Source organism: Tupaia chinensis, unplaced genomic scaffold, assembly GCF_000334495.1.
Source record: "Tupaia chinensis unplaced genomic scaffold, TupChi_1.0 Scaffold000320_2, whole genome shotgun sequence".
In the NCBI taxonomy this organism is placed as follows: Eukaryota; Metazoa; Chordata; class Mammalia; order Scandentia; family Tupaiidae; genus Tupaia; species Tupaia belangeri.
Window position 1 is genome coordinate 2,460,740 of NW_006159814.1, and position 17,366 is coordinate 2,478,105.

A 17,366-nucleotide genomic window follows, 5' to 3' on the forward strand; every position below is an offset into this window, starting at 1 on the left:
TCTTTCCCTCCCCCGCAGTGGCACCTATAGTAACAAAACAGTCATTCAGTACTTAATGCCAGAGTCATCACCTATATACCCCTGCTAAAAGGACTTAATATAGTTAACATTAATCACATGGTGATAGTATTCATACGTCTCAGCAGTAGCTGGAGCAGATTCTCCTTGCCAACAGATCATGCCCATCCCCAGCTGACATAATTTTTGTCCATTTCTTGTCAGTTCTATAACATTCTTGGTTTCTGTTGTTAAAGTCTTTCACTACATAAAGTAATGGTATAGCTGAAGGAAACTGGAAGGTAAGAGGGGAGATAGAAGGGAAAGGGAAGGCTACAAATTTTAATTTTCTCACCTTACCCGGAAGCCATCAAGAAACAGTCTAAGGTCTGTGAAACAAGACATAGAGGGGCTGGCAGGTGGCCTGGTGGTTAAGGTGTTGGATTCCCACATGCTTCACTGCAGTTTGAGTCTTGGACCTGGTGGCTTGCTTTCTCACTTTCCCTTTCTCTCTCTCTCTCTCTCTGTATGTGTGTCTCTGGTGAGTATGTGTGCCCTGTGGTAAATTAAATAATAATAATGATAAAATTATTTTTAAAAATTATTTTAAAAAAAGAAATGGAGGTTTCAGTATGTTACAAAACACTTCATAATGAAGGATCAATAGATCTTGCTTTAATTTGATAAATTAAGAAATAAGTGAGAGGGACTGGCAGGTAACATGGTGGTTAGGGGTGCTGGACTCCCACATGGCCAACACAGTTGAAATCCTGGACCGGGCGGCTTGCTTTCTCACTTTATCTCTCTCTAACTCTCACTCTGTCCCTCTCTGGTCAAATTAAAATAAGTAAATAAATAAAATCAAATGAAATAATTCTTTAAAAAAATATAGGTGAGGGGCTAGCAGATGGTGTAATGATTACATCGCTGGACTCCCACATGGCCAACACAGTTGAAATCCTGGACCCGGTGGCTTAGAACTCATGCCGGGCATGTGTGCGTGTGTGCCCAAGACCCTGAGAGGAGAATGGAGGAGAAGGGATTGCTGTGTGGTCATCCTCCCTAGAGGGTGATTTCTCGCTTTCTGTCTCTCTGGTGAGCTCACATGCCATATAGCAAAAATCTCTCTAAAAAGAAAAAGAAAAAGAAGTAGGTGAGACTCTGAGGACCAGCAGATGGCATACTGGTTACGTTGCTGGACTCCTACATGACCAACTGCGATTTGAGTCCCGAACTGGGTGACTTGAAACTCACGCTGGTCACATGTGTGTTGATGCCCAAGATCGTGGGAGGAGAATGGAGAAGGGATTGTGGTATGGCCATCCTCCCTGGGCAGGCGTGGGAGGTGTGATTTCTCACTTTTCCTCTCTGTCGCTGTGTGTGTCTCTCTAGTGAGTGCATATGACCTAAGGCAAAAACCTCTTAAAGAAAAGAAATAGGTGGAGCTGGCAGGTGGCATAGTGGTTAAGGGAACTGGACTCCCACATGGCCTACTGTGGTTTGAGTCCCAGGCCTGGCGGCTTACTTTCTCACTTTCCCTCTCTCTGTCTCTCTCTGTCTCTTTCTGGTCCTGCTGACCCTTTATGAAGAATAGTGATGTTCAGAAGATAGAAAACCCTACTTCACTGAGGCTAAACTTTTTATCTTGCCACTCAGGCTCTCTATCATATCCCGCATTCCCCACCCTACTTTATCTATTACTGCAGCCCCACATACATCCTCAGCGCTGTTTAGCCAGTCTCCCTTCTGCCCTTTGTATGCAAAGTTATTATGTATTTTAATTTTCTCTATGTTGTCAGATAGATTGTGAGCTTCAGGGTCCGTGAGTAGACAATCAATAAATCATTGTTGAATTAATGAATTGGTTTGCTATGGAGGTTTTGTTTGTTTGTTTGTTTGTTTTGTATATTTCTCTAGAACCCTCCTGTCCCCAATTGACTCCTACTTGCCTCCATTTCTTTTCTGGATTCCTATAAGCATATTGCTCTTGGTCAAATGGGCTAAGAATATTAATAGGATGCTTACTGCATGCTGGGTCTGTGCCAAGCTTAGAGATGCAGAGATGAAGGAGATACAGTCACTGTCCAGGTACGCGTCAGATAACAGGTAGTGATCTAATCATAATTACTAAAGTGCTTCAGAGTAGATATGAGTTTGAACCCTCCAAGTGATTTACTCATCAAATATTTCTGAAGAAGGTACAAAGAAGTATTCATAGTCTAGATTAAAATTAAAAAAAAAACCCACAACTGCTATGTACACACATTAAAAATATAGCATGTGTTAAACGTTAAAGATAGTAAGTAATAAATGTTACAAACCGTGCATTTTGTGGCCAGCAGGTGGCATGGTAGTTAAGGCAGCCGGATCCCACACAGCCTACTCAGGGATTTCGGTCTTGGACCTGGTGACTTGAAGAACACACTGGACATGTTTGTATGCATGCCCAAAATCCCAAGAGGAGAATGGAGAAGAAGGGATTGCAGTCTGGCCATACCCCTAGGAGTACTTTTTCATTTCCCCTTTCTCTGTCTCTCTCTGGCAAGCACACTGGCCTGTGGCAAAAAATCTAAAGAAAAAAAAGTATATTTTAATAGATTATAAGTAATTGCATGTTTATTGCAAAAAGCAATTGCTTAAAGGAACAATTTTTTTTTTCTAGTTTGTAAAGGTTAGACATATATCATGGGGATGAGAAATGAGTAAGGGGAGAGGAAATGGGAAGAATATTGTAGGCTATACATGGGGACAGAAAGTAAACTGCAGTAAACTCAAGAATTATTGAACTTTAGAGACTATAAGTGGTGTGGTGGTTAAAGTACTGGATTCTCACATGGCTGACCTGGCAACCTGAAAATCAAAACAAACAAACAAACAAAGAAATATTTTTTAAAAATTACTGGGGCCAGCAGGTGGTGTGGTGGTTAAGGCATTGGACTCCCAAATGGCTGACCATGGTTCGAGTCCCAGATCTGGTGGCTTGCTTTCTCACTCTCCCTCTCTCTGGTCAAATTGAATAATAACAATAAATTAAACTGATAATTCTTTTAAAAGAAATAATTCTTTATTAATTTTATCTTAATTATTATTATTTAATTTATCATTATTACAGAGATTGAGATGGGGCGGGGGGGAGAATGAGAAAGCAAGCTGCCAGGTCTGGGACTTGAATGGTGGTTGGCCATGCGGGAGTCCAGCGCCCAACCACCACACCACCGGTTGGTCCCATCAATAAATAATTTTTTAATTCGTTGTTTTTCTCTTTCTTTCTTTCTTTTTCTTTTTCTTTTTCTTTTTTTTTTCCTTTCTTTTTCTTTTTCTTTTTTTTTTTTTTTTTCCTTTTTTAAACTGGGCTAAGTGGCTTTATTAGAGAAAGCCAAAATTACAGAGGACTTAAGAGTTGGCAATGGGGCCCTTCTCCTTGCCAAAGGTGCTCACAATACTGACAAAGCACCAGTTACATACACTGTGTTCATCGCTTGGCCGGGCCCATCTTCTCCTCCTCCTGTTTGGCCACCTTGGGAGTCTGAGCTCTCACTCTTCCAGCACGGGCCAGGGAAACACGGACTTTACCGCCAAGCATGAGGCCTGCTACTTCCAGAGTAATCAGGGCCTCCACCCCACACCGGCCCAGTGTAGCCTCATCCTCCTGGGGTGTGCCTGCCAGGAGCATGACCTGATCTTCAGGGGTAACGCCCTCCAGTGAGGATACATTGGCCTTGATTTGGGTAACCATCTCCTGGCTGATCACTTCGCGGGTTTGTAGCTCCTGAGCGCGAATGAAAAGCTGCATGTCGGCGCCTGAATCGCTGTCCAGGCTGCCACTACTGCGAAGATGGAGTTGAACAATGATTCTCTTAAAAAATTATGGATTTCAGTTGAAGTAGTATATAGGGGAACATTAGCAAAAGTTCATAACAGTTTATTGTAAACAGCTGTGGAGAAGACGTTTGTTTGTGAAAGATTTTTTTTTCTTAAATATTCTTTATTCCTGATAAAACCTGTGCGTGCACACATGAGTATGGAGAGAAAGAGGTGCGCCCTTCCCAGGATGGTCATATGGTCTTCTTCATCCAGTTCCTCAGCCCATCAGATCTTGAATGTTCATGCATGTGCCCAGCACGTGTCAGGCTGACTGGGTCACAGATTTGAACTGTGGTCACCATGTGGGATCTGGCTTCTGTTGAGCAGTACATTATCAATGTGCCATGAAGCTGGCCCTATTTTTTCTTTTGGAAGACAGAAAAAGTACACACGCTGGGATAATCTATTTTTTTTTTTTTTTTTAGGTTTATCTCTACCATGAGTGTGCGAGAGTGCGAGACAGCACCCCAGTAAGGTCTGGACACTGTAATCTAGCCTTCAGCCCCATATCATGAGCCACTGCACGCCCAGCCCAGCATACTCATGGTGGTTTCGACTTGAACTGGGAACTCTCCCATGTGAGACTGCCTCTCAGAGTGTCATGTTTTACTGCTCTGCTGCCATGTGGCCCCTTTAAGGCACTTTTTGAAGGCGAGGACTACAACTACTTTTTCTATTTTGGCTTCAATAATAAAAACATTAAGAACTGAACTTAGCCTGGAAAGTGTATGTGTAAACATATGAGTACACTGGCCATTTGTTCTAGATCAGATCAGTTTGGTCTTCATTCCTGACATACGTGCACTCAGCATTCTCTTAAGTCCTACATCTCTAAGAAGGCCCAGGAACAGATACTGTCATTTCCACTTTACAGCTGAGAAAAATAAATAGGAGTTTTTGTCATTTGTTTCAGAAAAACTTTAAGCTTGAAGATTATTATTTTTCAAAGAATTATTTTTATTTAACTTTATTTATTTATTTATTTTTAATTTGACCAGAGAATAACAGAGAAAGAGAGAGAGAAAGTGAGAAAGCAAGGCGCCAGTTCCAGGACTCGAACCACACAGTTGACCATGTGGGAGTCCAGCAGCCTTAACCACCATGCTACCTGCCAGCCCCAAGCTTGAAGATTATTTACAAAAGAAAGCAACATTTGCATGGCACAGACTTCTGGTTTTCTACCAAAATTCGTTGTCTATATTTCTTCCATAGTAGTATGCTACAGTTCAAGCTTGTCTACCTGTGCCCTGTTACAGACTACATTTCTCAAGGCTCTAGATTCCACATGGCTGACTATGTTTCAAGTCTCACTCCTGTGGCTTGAAAATACATCCATCTAGTGTGTATGTGTGTGTGTGTTTGTGCAAGCTCATGCTCCAAATCCTGGTGGGATGAAGACATGGTGGAGAAAGGATTGTGATGTGTCCATGCCCCATTGGGGGTGCTTTGCTTTCTCCCTCTCGCTGTCTCTTTGACCAGCACACACCCTCTGGGGGAAAAAAGGGGGGAAGAGAGAAGGAGAGAGAGAAAGACTACATTTTCCAACTTCTACGCAGCTGTGCCTAATTGTTTTCACCAGTGAAACATAAATGGAAGTAATCTGTGCACATCCTATTTTTCTAACTTAAAAGGAAATTGATGCCTTCTGCTGTTTTCTTTTTTGTCCTTCTATTTCTTCTTTCGGTGAGCTGAAGTCTGGATGTGCCTGCAATCCATCTTCAACCAAGTAGAAAGAGACAGGTTCCTTGATGCCTTGCTACTCAAAAGAATGATTTTCAGACTGAATTTCCTGCGAGCACCTTAGAACCTTAGACTCCACTCAAGACCTACAGATCAGAATCCGCACAAGATCTCCGGTGATTCATATTCACGTTGAACTTTGAGAGACAGGGCTCTAGGGGGCAGCAGAGAAGCTTTACGGATGAAATGCAGTCAGGATGCATAGGCTTTGCTCTCTCCATAACCTTTTATCTTCTTTGAGCTGCTGGGTCTTGGGGCTTCTTCATTACAGCAGCATAGCAATTACCCTTATATGATTTGCATCTTCGTTGACCTAAAATTAGGTTATACATTTACTTAGGAGCTACTTATTGAACATCTTGTTAGGCAAAATACTGTTCTAAGCAATACACTGCATGGAGAATCCCAAATTAAGGCTGAGGTTTTTTCCCTCCAAGTGTTCATAATTTAGTAGAAAGAAAAACAGGTTTATTAAAACTATACAGCCTATAAGAAAAGGTAGCAGATATTTGCTATTTTTCATTGTATTTATTTCTTTTTGGCAATCTCTGGGAGACAGAATAATGGTCCCCCAAATACATCCATCCCCTAATCTTCTGAACCTGTAAATGTGTTACCTTTAAAGGAACTTGCTGATGTGCTTAAGGATCTTAAGATGAGAAGAGTAGCCTGGAATATCCAAGTGCGGCCAATGAAATCATAAGGCACCTTATAAGGAGGAGGCAATGGTCTAAGAGAAGGAGCTGACAACACAAACAGGGTTGGAGTGATGTTGCTGAAACGGAATCAGGAGCCAAGGAACACAGTCACTCACTTAAATCCAGAAAAGGTGAGGAATCCGTTTCTCTCTAGAGTCTCCAGAAGAAATGCCATGACTTTGAGGTTAAGGCTATTCTCAGACTTCTGACCACCAGAATGATAAGATAATGAATCTACTAAATTTGTGGTCAGTAGTTAAAGCAGCTGTCTTCCTCTGTTTTTGTATTACTACCAGAGCTACCTGAGATGGCATGATTTATTCAGGTGATTTAATGATAAGTGATTTATAGAAGTTTATTTAACTCATAATTAAAAAAAAATTGTCAAAGAGCACATGAGCTTGGAGAAACAGAGAGGAAGAGAGAAAGAGAAACAGAGAAGGCAATTCCCCCCAACGGGGCAAAGTCATGCTGTAATCCTTTCTCCTCCACTTCTCCATTCCATCTGGATTCGAGGCATGCTTGCACACGCAACCAGTGTGCTTCCCAGGAGGTTGATCCGATCACTCAATGGAGATGGGCCCTGTGGGATCCAGCTGCCTTCATCACCAGGCCATGGAGCTGGCCCATTTACGTCACACGTCTGATGGCTGGAAAGGCCCCGGACTTTGCTCAGACTGGCTTACTTCACAACACAGCTGACAAAAGCAGAGAGCAGCAGGCGTGTACAGAGAGAGCACGTTCTCTTGTTCATGTCAGTTCCCAGTCTCATTTCCCCTCCTGATAAACCACCAGGACTCAATCATCCCCTCCCACCTCCACGTGTAAACACCTAATTACTGATCTTTTCCGAAAGGCCACAGTCTTCCACACAGTAAATGGACCAGGTTTTCATCTCTTAATCCTGTTACAATGGGTCAGCACAAGAATGGGGAGGAACATTTTCAAACTATTAGCAGCAGCCTTGGGAAACTAATATACATCTTTTCCATTTGGGGCAGCCCATGCCCCTCCCTCAAGGTGTCTGGGTAAAGGCAGAGCTAGGACTTCCTTTCTTCATCCCTGGTTTGTAAGGACATTGGCACTCCGACAATTCTATATTATTGCTAGAGACACTGAATCACCAGGGAGGGAGGGAGACACACAGTTAGGAATTACCTAAGCAGATGGTGGCAGGATGGCTGTTTGGGTTACAGGATCTTGCCTTTGTTGTTTAGGGTCCATCTCCTTTGACTCCTGTTTTTAGTGCCTGGTTCATTAGTTTTCCTACAGACTCTGGTAGCAACCAGATATTCTACCATCAGATTTTTGGTTTCTGTTGTGACAGTCAAGAGCTCTAATTCAAAGAGACACGTAATGTGTGCATATTTTAATAGTCCTACTACATTCTGTATGTGTTGGGTATTTTTTGGAGAGGTTTTTTGCTACAGGGCGTGTGCACTCGCAAGACAGAGAGAAACAGAAAGCGAGAAATCACCCCTTAGGTGGGATGGCCACGCCACAATCCCTTTTCCTCCATTTTCCTCTCGGGATCTTGGGCACACAGGCACACGTGCCCAGCGTATGTTTAAGGCATCGGGTCCGGGACCCGAACCGCGGTCGACTACATGGGAGTCCAGCAAGTCTGTTGTTTTTTAAGACCATTGTTTGTATCCACAGTGGATATATTGCATGTCTAAGACTCAATATATACTTATTGAATAAAATGAGAAAAAAACCCATAATGTAACACTCTTTGCTAGGAAGGGGTGGTTGTTATGAGTAGGCTTTGTATTTATATGAAAGAGTTAGCAGTAAATGGAGGCTTTGATGAGCTGGCAGGTGGTATAGTGGTTAAGGCACTGGACTCCCACATGGCTGACTGCAGTTTGAGTCTTAGACCTGGTGGCTTGAAAATCACACTGTATGCATGTGCCCCAAATCCCAGGAGAATGGTGAAGGGACTGCAGTATGGCCACCTCCCCAACGGGGTGATTTCTCATTTTCCCTCTGCCTTTCTCTTCCTCCTTCTGTTGAGCACACACACACCCTATTGCAAACAAAACAAAACAAAACAAAATAGAGACTTTGAAATTGGACAGGATTTCTGTTGGCTGGATGATGTGGAAAGCATTTGAAGTAATAAATCATAGGTAGTTCACCATCTAAAACCCCTTTGATATTTGGTCATATTTTATAGACATTATTTATAAAGAACCTATTTATTTTATTTTATTTTATTTTATTTATTTATTTTAAAATTTGACCAGAAAGAACCATGGGACTGAGAAAGCAAGCCACCATGTTTGAGACTTGAACCATGGTCAGCCATGTAGTAAGTCTAGTGCCTTAATCACCAAGTCACCTGCCAGCCCCAACCTCATTTATAAGTGTGCGGGTTAAAGTCCAGCCCAGTGCAGTGCATAGAGAACCAGATCCCACATGGCTGGTCCCAGGGTTCTAATCCTGGCCCTGTGGATTGAAAAACAGGCTGGGCATGTGTGTTCTTGAGGAAATAGAGGAAAAAGGATTGCAGCATGGCTACACATGGGAGAGGGTGCTTTCTCTCTCCTCACCCGTTTTCTCTGGTGTCCATGTACACATACACACGAAACATGCAGGTTAAGATCTTAACAGTATCTTCATTATTTAAAGAAGTCAACTTTACAATACATGGCACATATTATAGAACAACTCTCTCTCTAAAGCTGGCATCTAGGAAGACCAGCTATGTCAATTATTTAGGAAATACTTACTGAACACCTTTCTGGGCAAAGCACTGTTCTAGGCCATATGTAGTTAAGGCCAAGTTATTTAAGGCTGGACTTTTCTCCACAGGTGTTCATAATTTAGGAAGTCCAGTCATGCAAATTTCCTTTTATGCTTCTTTTCAATTACTAGCCTAGTTCTGCATCATTACTCTGTCCCCATTTGTCTTAAATTTACATCTGCAAATCTCCAGAGAAGCTGGAAGAAGTTAGTTCTTTAGCTGTACAAAGGAGGGAGGGGTGTATGTACAAACTTTATCTAAATGATTCCTTGGTCATGTATAGATTAAGTGAACTTAAAATAGATTGCTTTTGTTGGGGGCTGGCAGGTGGTGTGGTGGTTAAGGCCACTGGACTCCCACATGGCCAACCACGGTTCAAATCCTGGACATGGTGGCTTGCTTTCTCTCTCTCTCTCTCTGTCCCTCTCTAGTCAAATTAAAATAAAGAAAGAAAGCTAAATAAAATAATTCTTTTTTTGGTAGTGTTTTTTTTTGGGAAAAGTTTTCGCTATAGGGTGTGTGTGCTTACCAGACAGAGAGAGACAGAGAGACAGAAAGTGAGAAATCACCCCCCAGGGCGGATGGCCACGTCGCAATTCCTTCTCCTCCATTCTCCCCTTGGGATCTTGGGCACGCACGCACACGCGCCCGGCGTGAGTTTTAAGCCACCGGGTCTGGGATGCGAACCACGGTCGACTACATGGGAGTCCAGTGTCATAGCTATTATGCTAAAGGGCTCACCAGAAAGACAGACAGAAAGCGAGAAATCAACCCCCAGGGAGGATGGCCACACCACAATCCCTTCTCCTCCATTCTCCTTTTGGGATCTTGGGCATGCATGTGCACGCACATGCGCCCAGCATGAGTTTAAGCCACCAGGTCCAGGACTCAAACCGCGGTTGATTACATGGGAATCCAGTGACATGGCCGTTACACCAACTGCTGGGCCCACTTAAAAAAAAAATAGATTGGGGGACCAGCAAGTGGCATGGTGGTTAAGGCACTGGACACTCCCACATGGCTAATCATGGTTCAAGTCCCAGACCTGGTGGCTTGCTTTCTCACCTTCCCTCTTTTTCTGTGTCTCTCTCTGGTCAAATTAAAAAAGTAAAAAAAAAGAATGAATAAATAAAATAAAAAAAAAATAGATTGCTTTCACAGCCAGATTTTGAAGCTTCAAGTAATTCCTGAGTACATACCAGACAGCCTCAATTTCTCTTTACTATGTGGTAAGGGGAATATAGATAGTAAACACAAGAATGATTAGAGTTACTAAGGGAAAAATGCAGGGTGCAATGAGAGTACAGCATAGAGGATGATTTACATTTGCATCTTTCAATCTTTTTTTTTTTTTTTTAAGAGGTTTTTGCTATAGGGCGCATGTGCTTGCCAGAAAGAGAGAGACAGAGAGATAGAAAGCGAGAAATCACTCCCGAGGGGGGATGGCCACGCTGCAATCCCTTCTCCTCCATTCTCCTCTCGGGATCTTGAGCATGCACGCACACATGCCTGGTGTGAGTTTAAGCCACTGGGTCTGGGACGCGAACCGCAGTCGACTACATGGGAGTCCAGTGACATGGCCATTACACTAACTGCTGGTCCCTGCATCTTTCAATCTTTAGTACTTCCTTACTGTCAACTTCAACAAATGGCAGCAAGGATTTTTGTATAGATGATCTATGTGACGTACAAGGAGACTGGGGCCAGCAGGAGGCATAGTAGTTAATGCATTGTACTCCCACGCGGTCAACTGTGGTTTGAGTCCCAGACCTGGCAGCTTGAAACTGACACAGGCTTGTGTGTGTGCGTGTCCAAAATCCAGAGGCAAGAATGGAGAAGATGGGATTGCTGGGTGACCATCCACCCTGAGAAGTAGTTTCTCACTTTCTATCTCTTTCTGTCTTTCTGGCAAGCACATGTTCCCTGTAGCAAAAATCTCTCTCTCTCTCAAAAAAACACACACAAAAAATACAAAGAAGGAGATTTCAAAAAGTCCATGGAAAAATGGAATTGAAGTATGAATTTATTTGGGTACAAGAAAATTTTTATATCAATGGCTAATTTTTTTTCATAATCATTTTCAAAATAATCTGTGATTTTGAAGCCCTCCCCCTTGTACTTTAGAGAACTCTATTACTGGGGGGTCAACAATTGGCATGGTGGTAAAGTGCTGGGTTCAAACATGGTTGACCATAGTTTGAGTCCTGGACCTGGAAGCATGAAACTCATGCTGGCTGTGTGTGCACGTGTGCCCAAAATCTTAGGAGAACAAAGGAGAAGGAATTGCAGCTAGGCTCTGTCTCTCTCCAGCCAGCACACACACACTCTATGGCAAAAACCTTAAAAAAAAAAAAACAAATATATATTACCAGACATATGTAAAATAGAATAGCTACCTACAGCCTCCTATTCGAGGCACACCTTATGAAATCCTCTTACTGTTTTCTGGGTAATATGTTATGTCTTTCATTTATTACATAGTATGCACAGTGCACTGTGCTAAGCATCTTCTACAAAACCTTATGTGATCCTAGGGAACCAGCAGTTGGCGTAATGGCTATGTCGCTGGACTCCCATGTAGTCGACCGCGGTTCGTGTCCCAGACCCGGTGGCTTAAAACTCACGCCGGGCACGTGTGCGTGCGTGCCCAAGATCCCGAGAGGAGAATGGAAGAGAAGGGATTGCGGCGTGACCATCCCCCCTGGGGGGGCGATTTCTCGCTTTCTGTCTCTATGTCTCTCTCTGTCTGTCTGGCGAGCGCAGGCGCCCTACAGTGAAAATCTCTCCAAAAAAAAAAAAGTAAAAAAAAACAAAAACAAAAACAAAAAAAACCAACCTTATGTGATCCTTATAACAATCCAATAATGTAGATACTGTTGTCTCCATTTTTAAAAACAATTATTTTATTTAACCTTATTTATTTTAATTTGGCCATAGAGGGAGGGAGAGAAAGAGGGAAGGTGAGAGAGAGAAAGTGAGAAAGAAAGGAAGCCACCAGGTCCTGTACTCCAACAATGGTTGGCCATGTGGGAGTCCAGCGCCCTTAACCATGTCACTTGCTTGCCCCCCCCACCCCGCCCCCGTTTATGTTATCTCTATTTTATAAGGAAACTGAGGCTCAGAGAGGTTACATAAGCTAGGAACACTGGGATTCAAAATAGATGACTCTATAATATTCATGTACGTAAATCTCGATGCTGAGCACATTTTAGCCTTTTCTTTTTAAAGCATTATTTAACTTTATTTATTTATTTACTTATTTTCAATTTGACAGAAATGGGAGGTGGGAGTGACAAAGCAAGTCGCCAGGTCTGGGACTTGAACAGTTGTCAACCATGTGCGTGTCCAGTACCCTTAACCACCACGCCACCTGCCGGTCCCCATTTTAGCCTTTTCAATAAATTGTATACAGAGATCAAGGTCTCTCAATTCTCAGCTCACCTACTGGATACATTAACAAGAAATCGTTAACATTTACATTAACAAGAAAAAAATATTTTCATACTGATCCACCCTCCTCAAAATGAGGGAAATCTGGGGCCGTCAGGTGGCGTGGTGGTTAAGGGCGCCGTATACCATATGGCTGACTTAGCGGTTCAAGTCCCAGGCCTGCGGCTCAGAAAACACCCGGCGACGCCCAGAAGAGTCGGGTGATTTCTCACTTTCCCTCTCTTTCTAGGTCTTCCAAATTAGCGCACGCTCCCCATCTCCCCATGCTACCTACGCCTCCCTTCACCAGCCGCTGGGCGAGGCCGCGCTGGGACCACAGGCAGTCGGCGCAGGGCAGTGGCGAGGTGCGCATGCGCGCGCCTGCTCTCGCAGCACACGCCACGCGCCTGCGCCCCGCCCCTCCTCCCTCCGCCAGCCTCTCGCCCGCGTTTCAGTCCCTGCCTCCTCGCCGCTCTCCACGCCCCGCCTCGCTCTCGAAGCCCTCCTCCTCCTTACAGGCGCCCGCAGACTGTGAGGGTGAGCTGCGTGCTGCTGCGTCATCGCCAGTGGCCGGTTTGAATGAGACTCTCGTCGCAGTCGCAGTGGAGCCGCCACCACCGCGCCTCTCCCTCGCCTGCCGCCGCAGTTCGTCTGGTCGTTTCCCTTCGCCACCCTTGCCAGGCCTGGCCCTTCTTCCCCAGCGTTTCCCCTCGCACCCACCATGCCGCTCTACTCCGGTGAGCTCCCTAGTCGCCGCTCGCTGTCGCCAGGGCGCGATGCTAGGCCTCCGCCTAGGCCTGGCCTGCAGAGGCGGCACCAGTTGAGGGCAGACGGGGTGGGGAGTACAGGCTGGCTGCGGTGCGGAGACCGCCCCGGAACTCTCCTCCTTGCTGGGTTGGAGCCCTGAGGAGAGCGCCTTTATAGACCCCCGGGTGGGAGCGGGAGTGGAGACAGGGACGCACCTCGGAGTCGTGACTGTGCAGAATACTTTTGTTGCTGCCCTAGTGTGCTGGGAGAGGTGAGGGTGTGTCCTTCGGTGCTGGGACCAGGCTGGAGGTGCATTGCGATTCCTTTGGACGTCTTGGTGGTATATATGGAAGGAAGCTGGGAAGGAGGGGAGGGATGGAGGGACCCGGGATGTTAGCTTCGTCTTCACCCGTGTTGGGGTTGCCCTCGATGCCTCCCTTTGCCCTTCACTTACTCAAACCTTTGACTCGACCACCCTTTTTATTCCATTTTCAGTTCTGTCTGGAGGGAGATTGCGAGCCTTTGATTCATTTTTATTTCATCATACATTGTATTGCACTTCTATATCCGAAGCCCAGCGTTAGCATTGAGAGATAAACCAATACAGATATTTGCGGGCGAAATTTCTTTTTGATTGGTGTTTGACAGGGGTTGTTTGCTTGATGTCAGTCCAAGGTATTGGCCAGGGATCACGTTTGTACTCTGTTAATGGACCTTGCTGTTTCCCAGTCGTATTCAAAATGGCACCTAAAATGTGTGTGGTGACTTCAGTTGGCTATTGACATGTGATTCATTGACCATCACTGACACTTTACTCTGTTATAATTCCTTTATTGAAGATTCAGCATTTTAAAAGAATGATATGAATCAGAAGTATTGTTTAAAGTGGATTCTTAATAATTTAGAATCTTGAATAGAGTGCTCTGATGATTTTCTAGTGCTCTTTGTGAAACAGCAGCGATTAACAGTACAATTGTACTTGAAATATTTATGCAATTTAGATTTGAGGAGACATTATTTAATGGTGAAAAAAAGGCTCTGTGCTAGTACTTAAACTCACCAGTAGGTTTGTACACACAACAAGACCAATTCTTCTCTGTTCCCTCAACAACGAAATACCACCACTAACCAAAGCTTGTATCTTTAAAATTGATTTCTAGGGGTAGGAAGGTAGCATGGTGGTTAAGGGTGCTGGATTCCCACAGGGTCAACTGTGGTTTGAGTTCTGGACCTGGAAGCTTTCTCTCTCTCTCTGTCTCTCTCTGTCACTTTCACTCTGTCCCTCTCTGGTCAAATTGAAATAAATAAATGAAGTTAAATAAAATAATTCTTTTAAAAAATCCAATTCTGTTTCAAATATTTAATGAGATCTTCTCCTTAGCCCCCAGGTGAGGATGTTGAAGAATATTTCTAAGGTCCCTTCCTTTGACATCTCCATACTGAGAATTCGTATTGTCAGGGTCAACAAAAAGCCCTATATTAAAACGAAGAGAAGATTTTTCTGTATTATGTAAATTTTAGTAGAAAAGTAAATATCCAAATTCTTAAATGGTTAAGGATAAGTGCAGTAAAAACTATTGAACACCTACTGTGTGCCTAGCACAGAGCTAGGGATTTACACATTGTTTTAATCTTCAGCATAATCCTGTGATATTATTTGGTCATTGAGAAAGTCATGATGTATTTTTCTATGCAAAACTATGTCATGACTTTTCCTGACAACTCAGTAGTATAATTCCCCTATTATGGATAAGCAAAAACTTTCAGTAACTTGCCCGTGGTAACACAGGTAAATTTCAGGTATGTTCTCCTTTATTTTTAATACTGTATTGGTTTAATCCCATCTTATTTTTTTGCTTGGTTTTTGTTTGTTTGAGATTTTTGTCATATGGTGTGTATGAGAGAGTGAGAAATTACCCTTCAGGGGGGATGGCCACACTGCAGTCTCTTTATTCTTCTCTCGAAGTTTTGGGCACACGAGGATTTACACCTGGCGTGTTTATCAAGCTGCTGGGCCTGGACTTGAATCATTGGGTTGGCCATGTTGGATCCAGTGCTCTAACCACCATACCACCTGCTGGCCCAGCTTGTACTATTTTAATATATTTTTAGTTGGCACAGTAGTGTTTCTCCATGATTACAGTTGTGTGTCTTTAAAGGTCATTTTCCCTGCTGCTACTAAAGTGACCTAATAATATTCAGACCAAACCAAGTGGTCTTTATGAAAACCTTCAGAAGTTATACATGCCTGTAAGATAAAAAGCCCGTAAGAATGTTTTTTCTTTTCTTTCTTTTTTTCTTTCTCTCTTTCTTTAAGTTTCTTTCTTTCATGAGGGTGGGATACAGATAGAGATTCCTGTCTGAATCTTGCCACATGAGGATCCTCTCCCCAGCTTTCCAGACAGCTAGGTCTGTAGGTACACCTAGCATCATCAGGCCAACCTGGGTTTCTGAACTCCAGGTCTTCCCATATGGCTCCAGTATCATGAAGGGGACCCTTACTCCCTATGACACAGAGCTTGGTCATAGTTCATATGTATGTTTTAGGCTGACTTATGTTATCTTCCTTGACTTTCCCTTTACTCCTGGGATTTCTTATTTCTCAGAATATACCATACCGCCATATGCTTGTTGAATGCTTGTCTTTTTTTTTTTTTTCCCCTTAACAGATTCTCTTATTCTCTCCTGTTCTCTGCCTAACACTCAACCTTTTCTTCGAGACTCAACTCAAAATTCATAATGATAACTAAAAACTTAACATTTCCTACAGAATATTTTTCTTCCCTGTGTGTTCCTGTTACTTTTACTTTTTTTTTTCCCTTAAAAATTTGCTTGAGGGCACCTGTGCTCACCAGAGAGACAGAGGAAGAGGTGAAAGCTCCCTCATAGGGCATGTTCACACTTCAATCCCTTCTCCATTTCTCTCTTCTTTTGGGATTTTTGATGCACACGCATGCGCGCAGGTGCTGGGCATATTTCTTTTTTTTTTTTGAAGAAGTTTTTGCTGTAAGGTGCGTGCGCTTGCCAGAAAGATGGAGAGCGACAGAGAGCCAGAAAGCAAGAAATCACCCCCCTGGGGGATGGCCACACCCCAATCCCTTCTCCTCCATTCTCCTCTCAGGATCTTGGACATGCAGGCACACGTACCCGGCGAGAGTTTTAAGCCACCGGGTCTGGGACTCGAACCACGGTCGACTACATGGGAGTCCAGCGATATAGCCATTACTCTAACTGCTGGTCCTCCGGGCATATTTCTCAAGCCATATGTCCAGGGACTCTCACCTTGCAGTAAGTTATGTGAGGTCCAGCTGCCTCAACCACCAGGACACTGTCCCCTGTAGCTTTTAAAATATATGAAATACCAATAATTATTTTACCTCCATCTCTAAGTTCTGTCCCTTATTAGACTGTAAGTTTACAGATTCTTGCTAATGCTTGGTATTATGTATTTCATGAAGGGAGTGCTCTATATACATTCATTGAACTGTGACAAAATTGGGATTTGGAGTCAGGATCAAGTCTTCAAATTCCAGTTTCAGAAGTTAGAAATTAGGCAGGTATTAGATGTGATATTCTCTCCTTTTTTTTTTTTTTTTTCAATATTTTTGCCATAAGGTTCGTGTACTTGACAGAGAAAGACAGAGGGAAAGTGAGAAATCACCCCATGGTGGGATGGCCATGCCACAATCCCTTCTCCTCCGTTTTTCTTCTGGGATCTTGGGTACACATGCACACATTCCCGGTGTGATTTTCAAGCCTCCAGGTCCAGGACTGAACCCGTGGTCCGCCATGTGGGAATCCAGTGCCTTAACTGCCACACTACCTGCTAGCCCCAAGATTCACGTTTTGTTTTGTTTTAGAATTACTTATTTATTTAATTCCATTTGTTATTATTTTTTTCAATTTCACCAGAGAGAGACAGAGAGAGAGAAAGGGAAAGTGAGAAAGCAAGCCACCAGGTCTAGGACTTTAACCACCATGCCACCTGCTGGCCCCCAGGATTCACATTTTTGAACTGGTAAAGTTTTTAGTGAAAACAATACATGTCTGAGTTTATTATGTTTTTATATATTTTAAAAATTATTAGGCTGGGATCAGTAAGTGGCTTGGTGGTTAAGGTGCTAGATTCCTATGTGGTCAAC

General features: G+C 43.4%; 1 protein-coding gene and 1 pseudogene across 1 annotated transcript in view; one reads left to right on the forward strand and one right to left on the reverse strand.

The window, feature by feature from the left end:
* Positions 1 to 3,390: 3,390 nt before the first annotated feature.
* Positions 3,391 to 3,796, reverse strand: LOC102502960 (ubiquitin-like protein FUBI pseudogene; annotated as a pseudogene).
* A 9,142-nt stretch (positions 3,797 to 12,938) lies between these two features.
* The window catches only part of USP14 (ubiquitin specific peptidase 14), a 40,216-nt gene continuing 35,788 nt past the window's right edge, over positions 12,939 to 17,366 (forward strand). Inside the window, exon 1 of the mRNA XM_006151605.3 lies at positions 12,939 to 13,214. Coding sequence (XP_006151667.1) covers positions 13,199 to 13,214 — 16 coding nt within the window. The 5' untranslated portion in view covers positions 12,939 to 13,198. The remainder of the gene's footprint in view (positions 13,215 to 17,366) is intronic.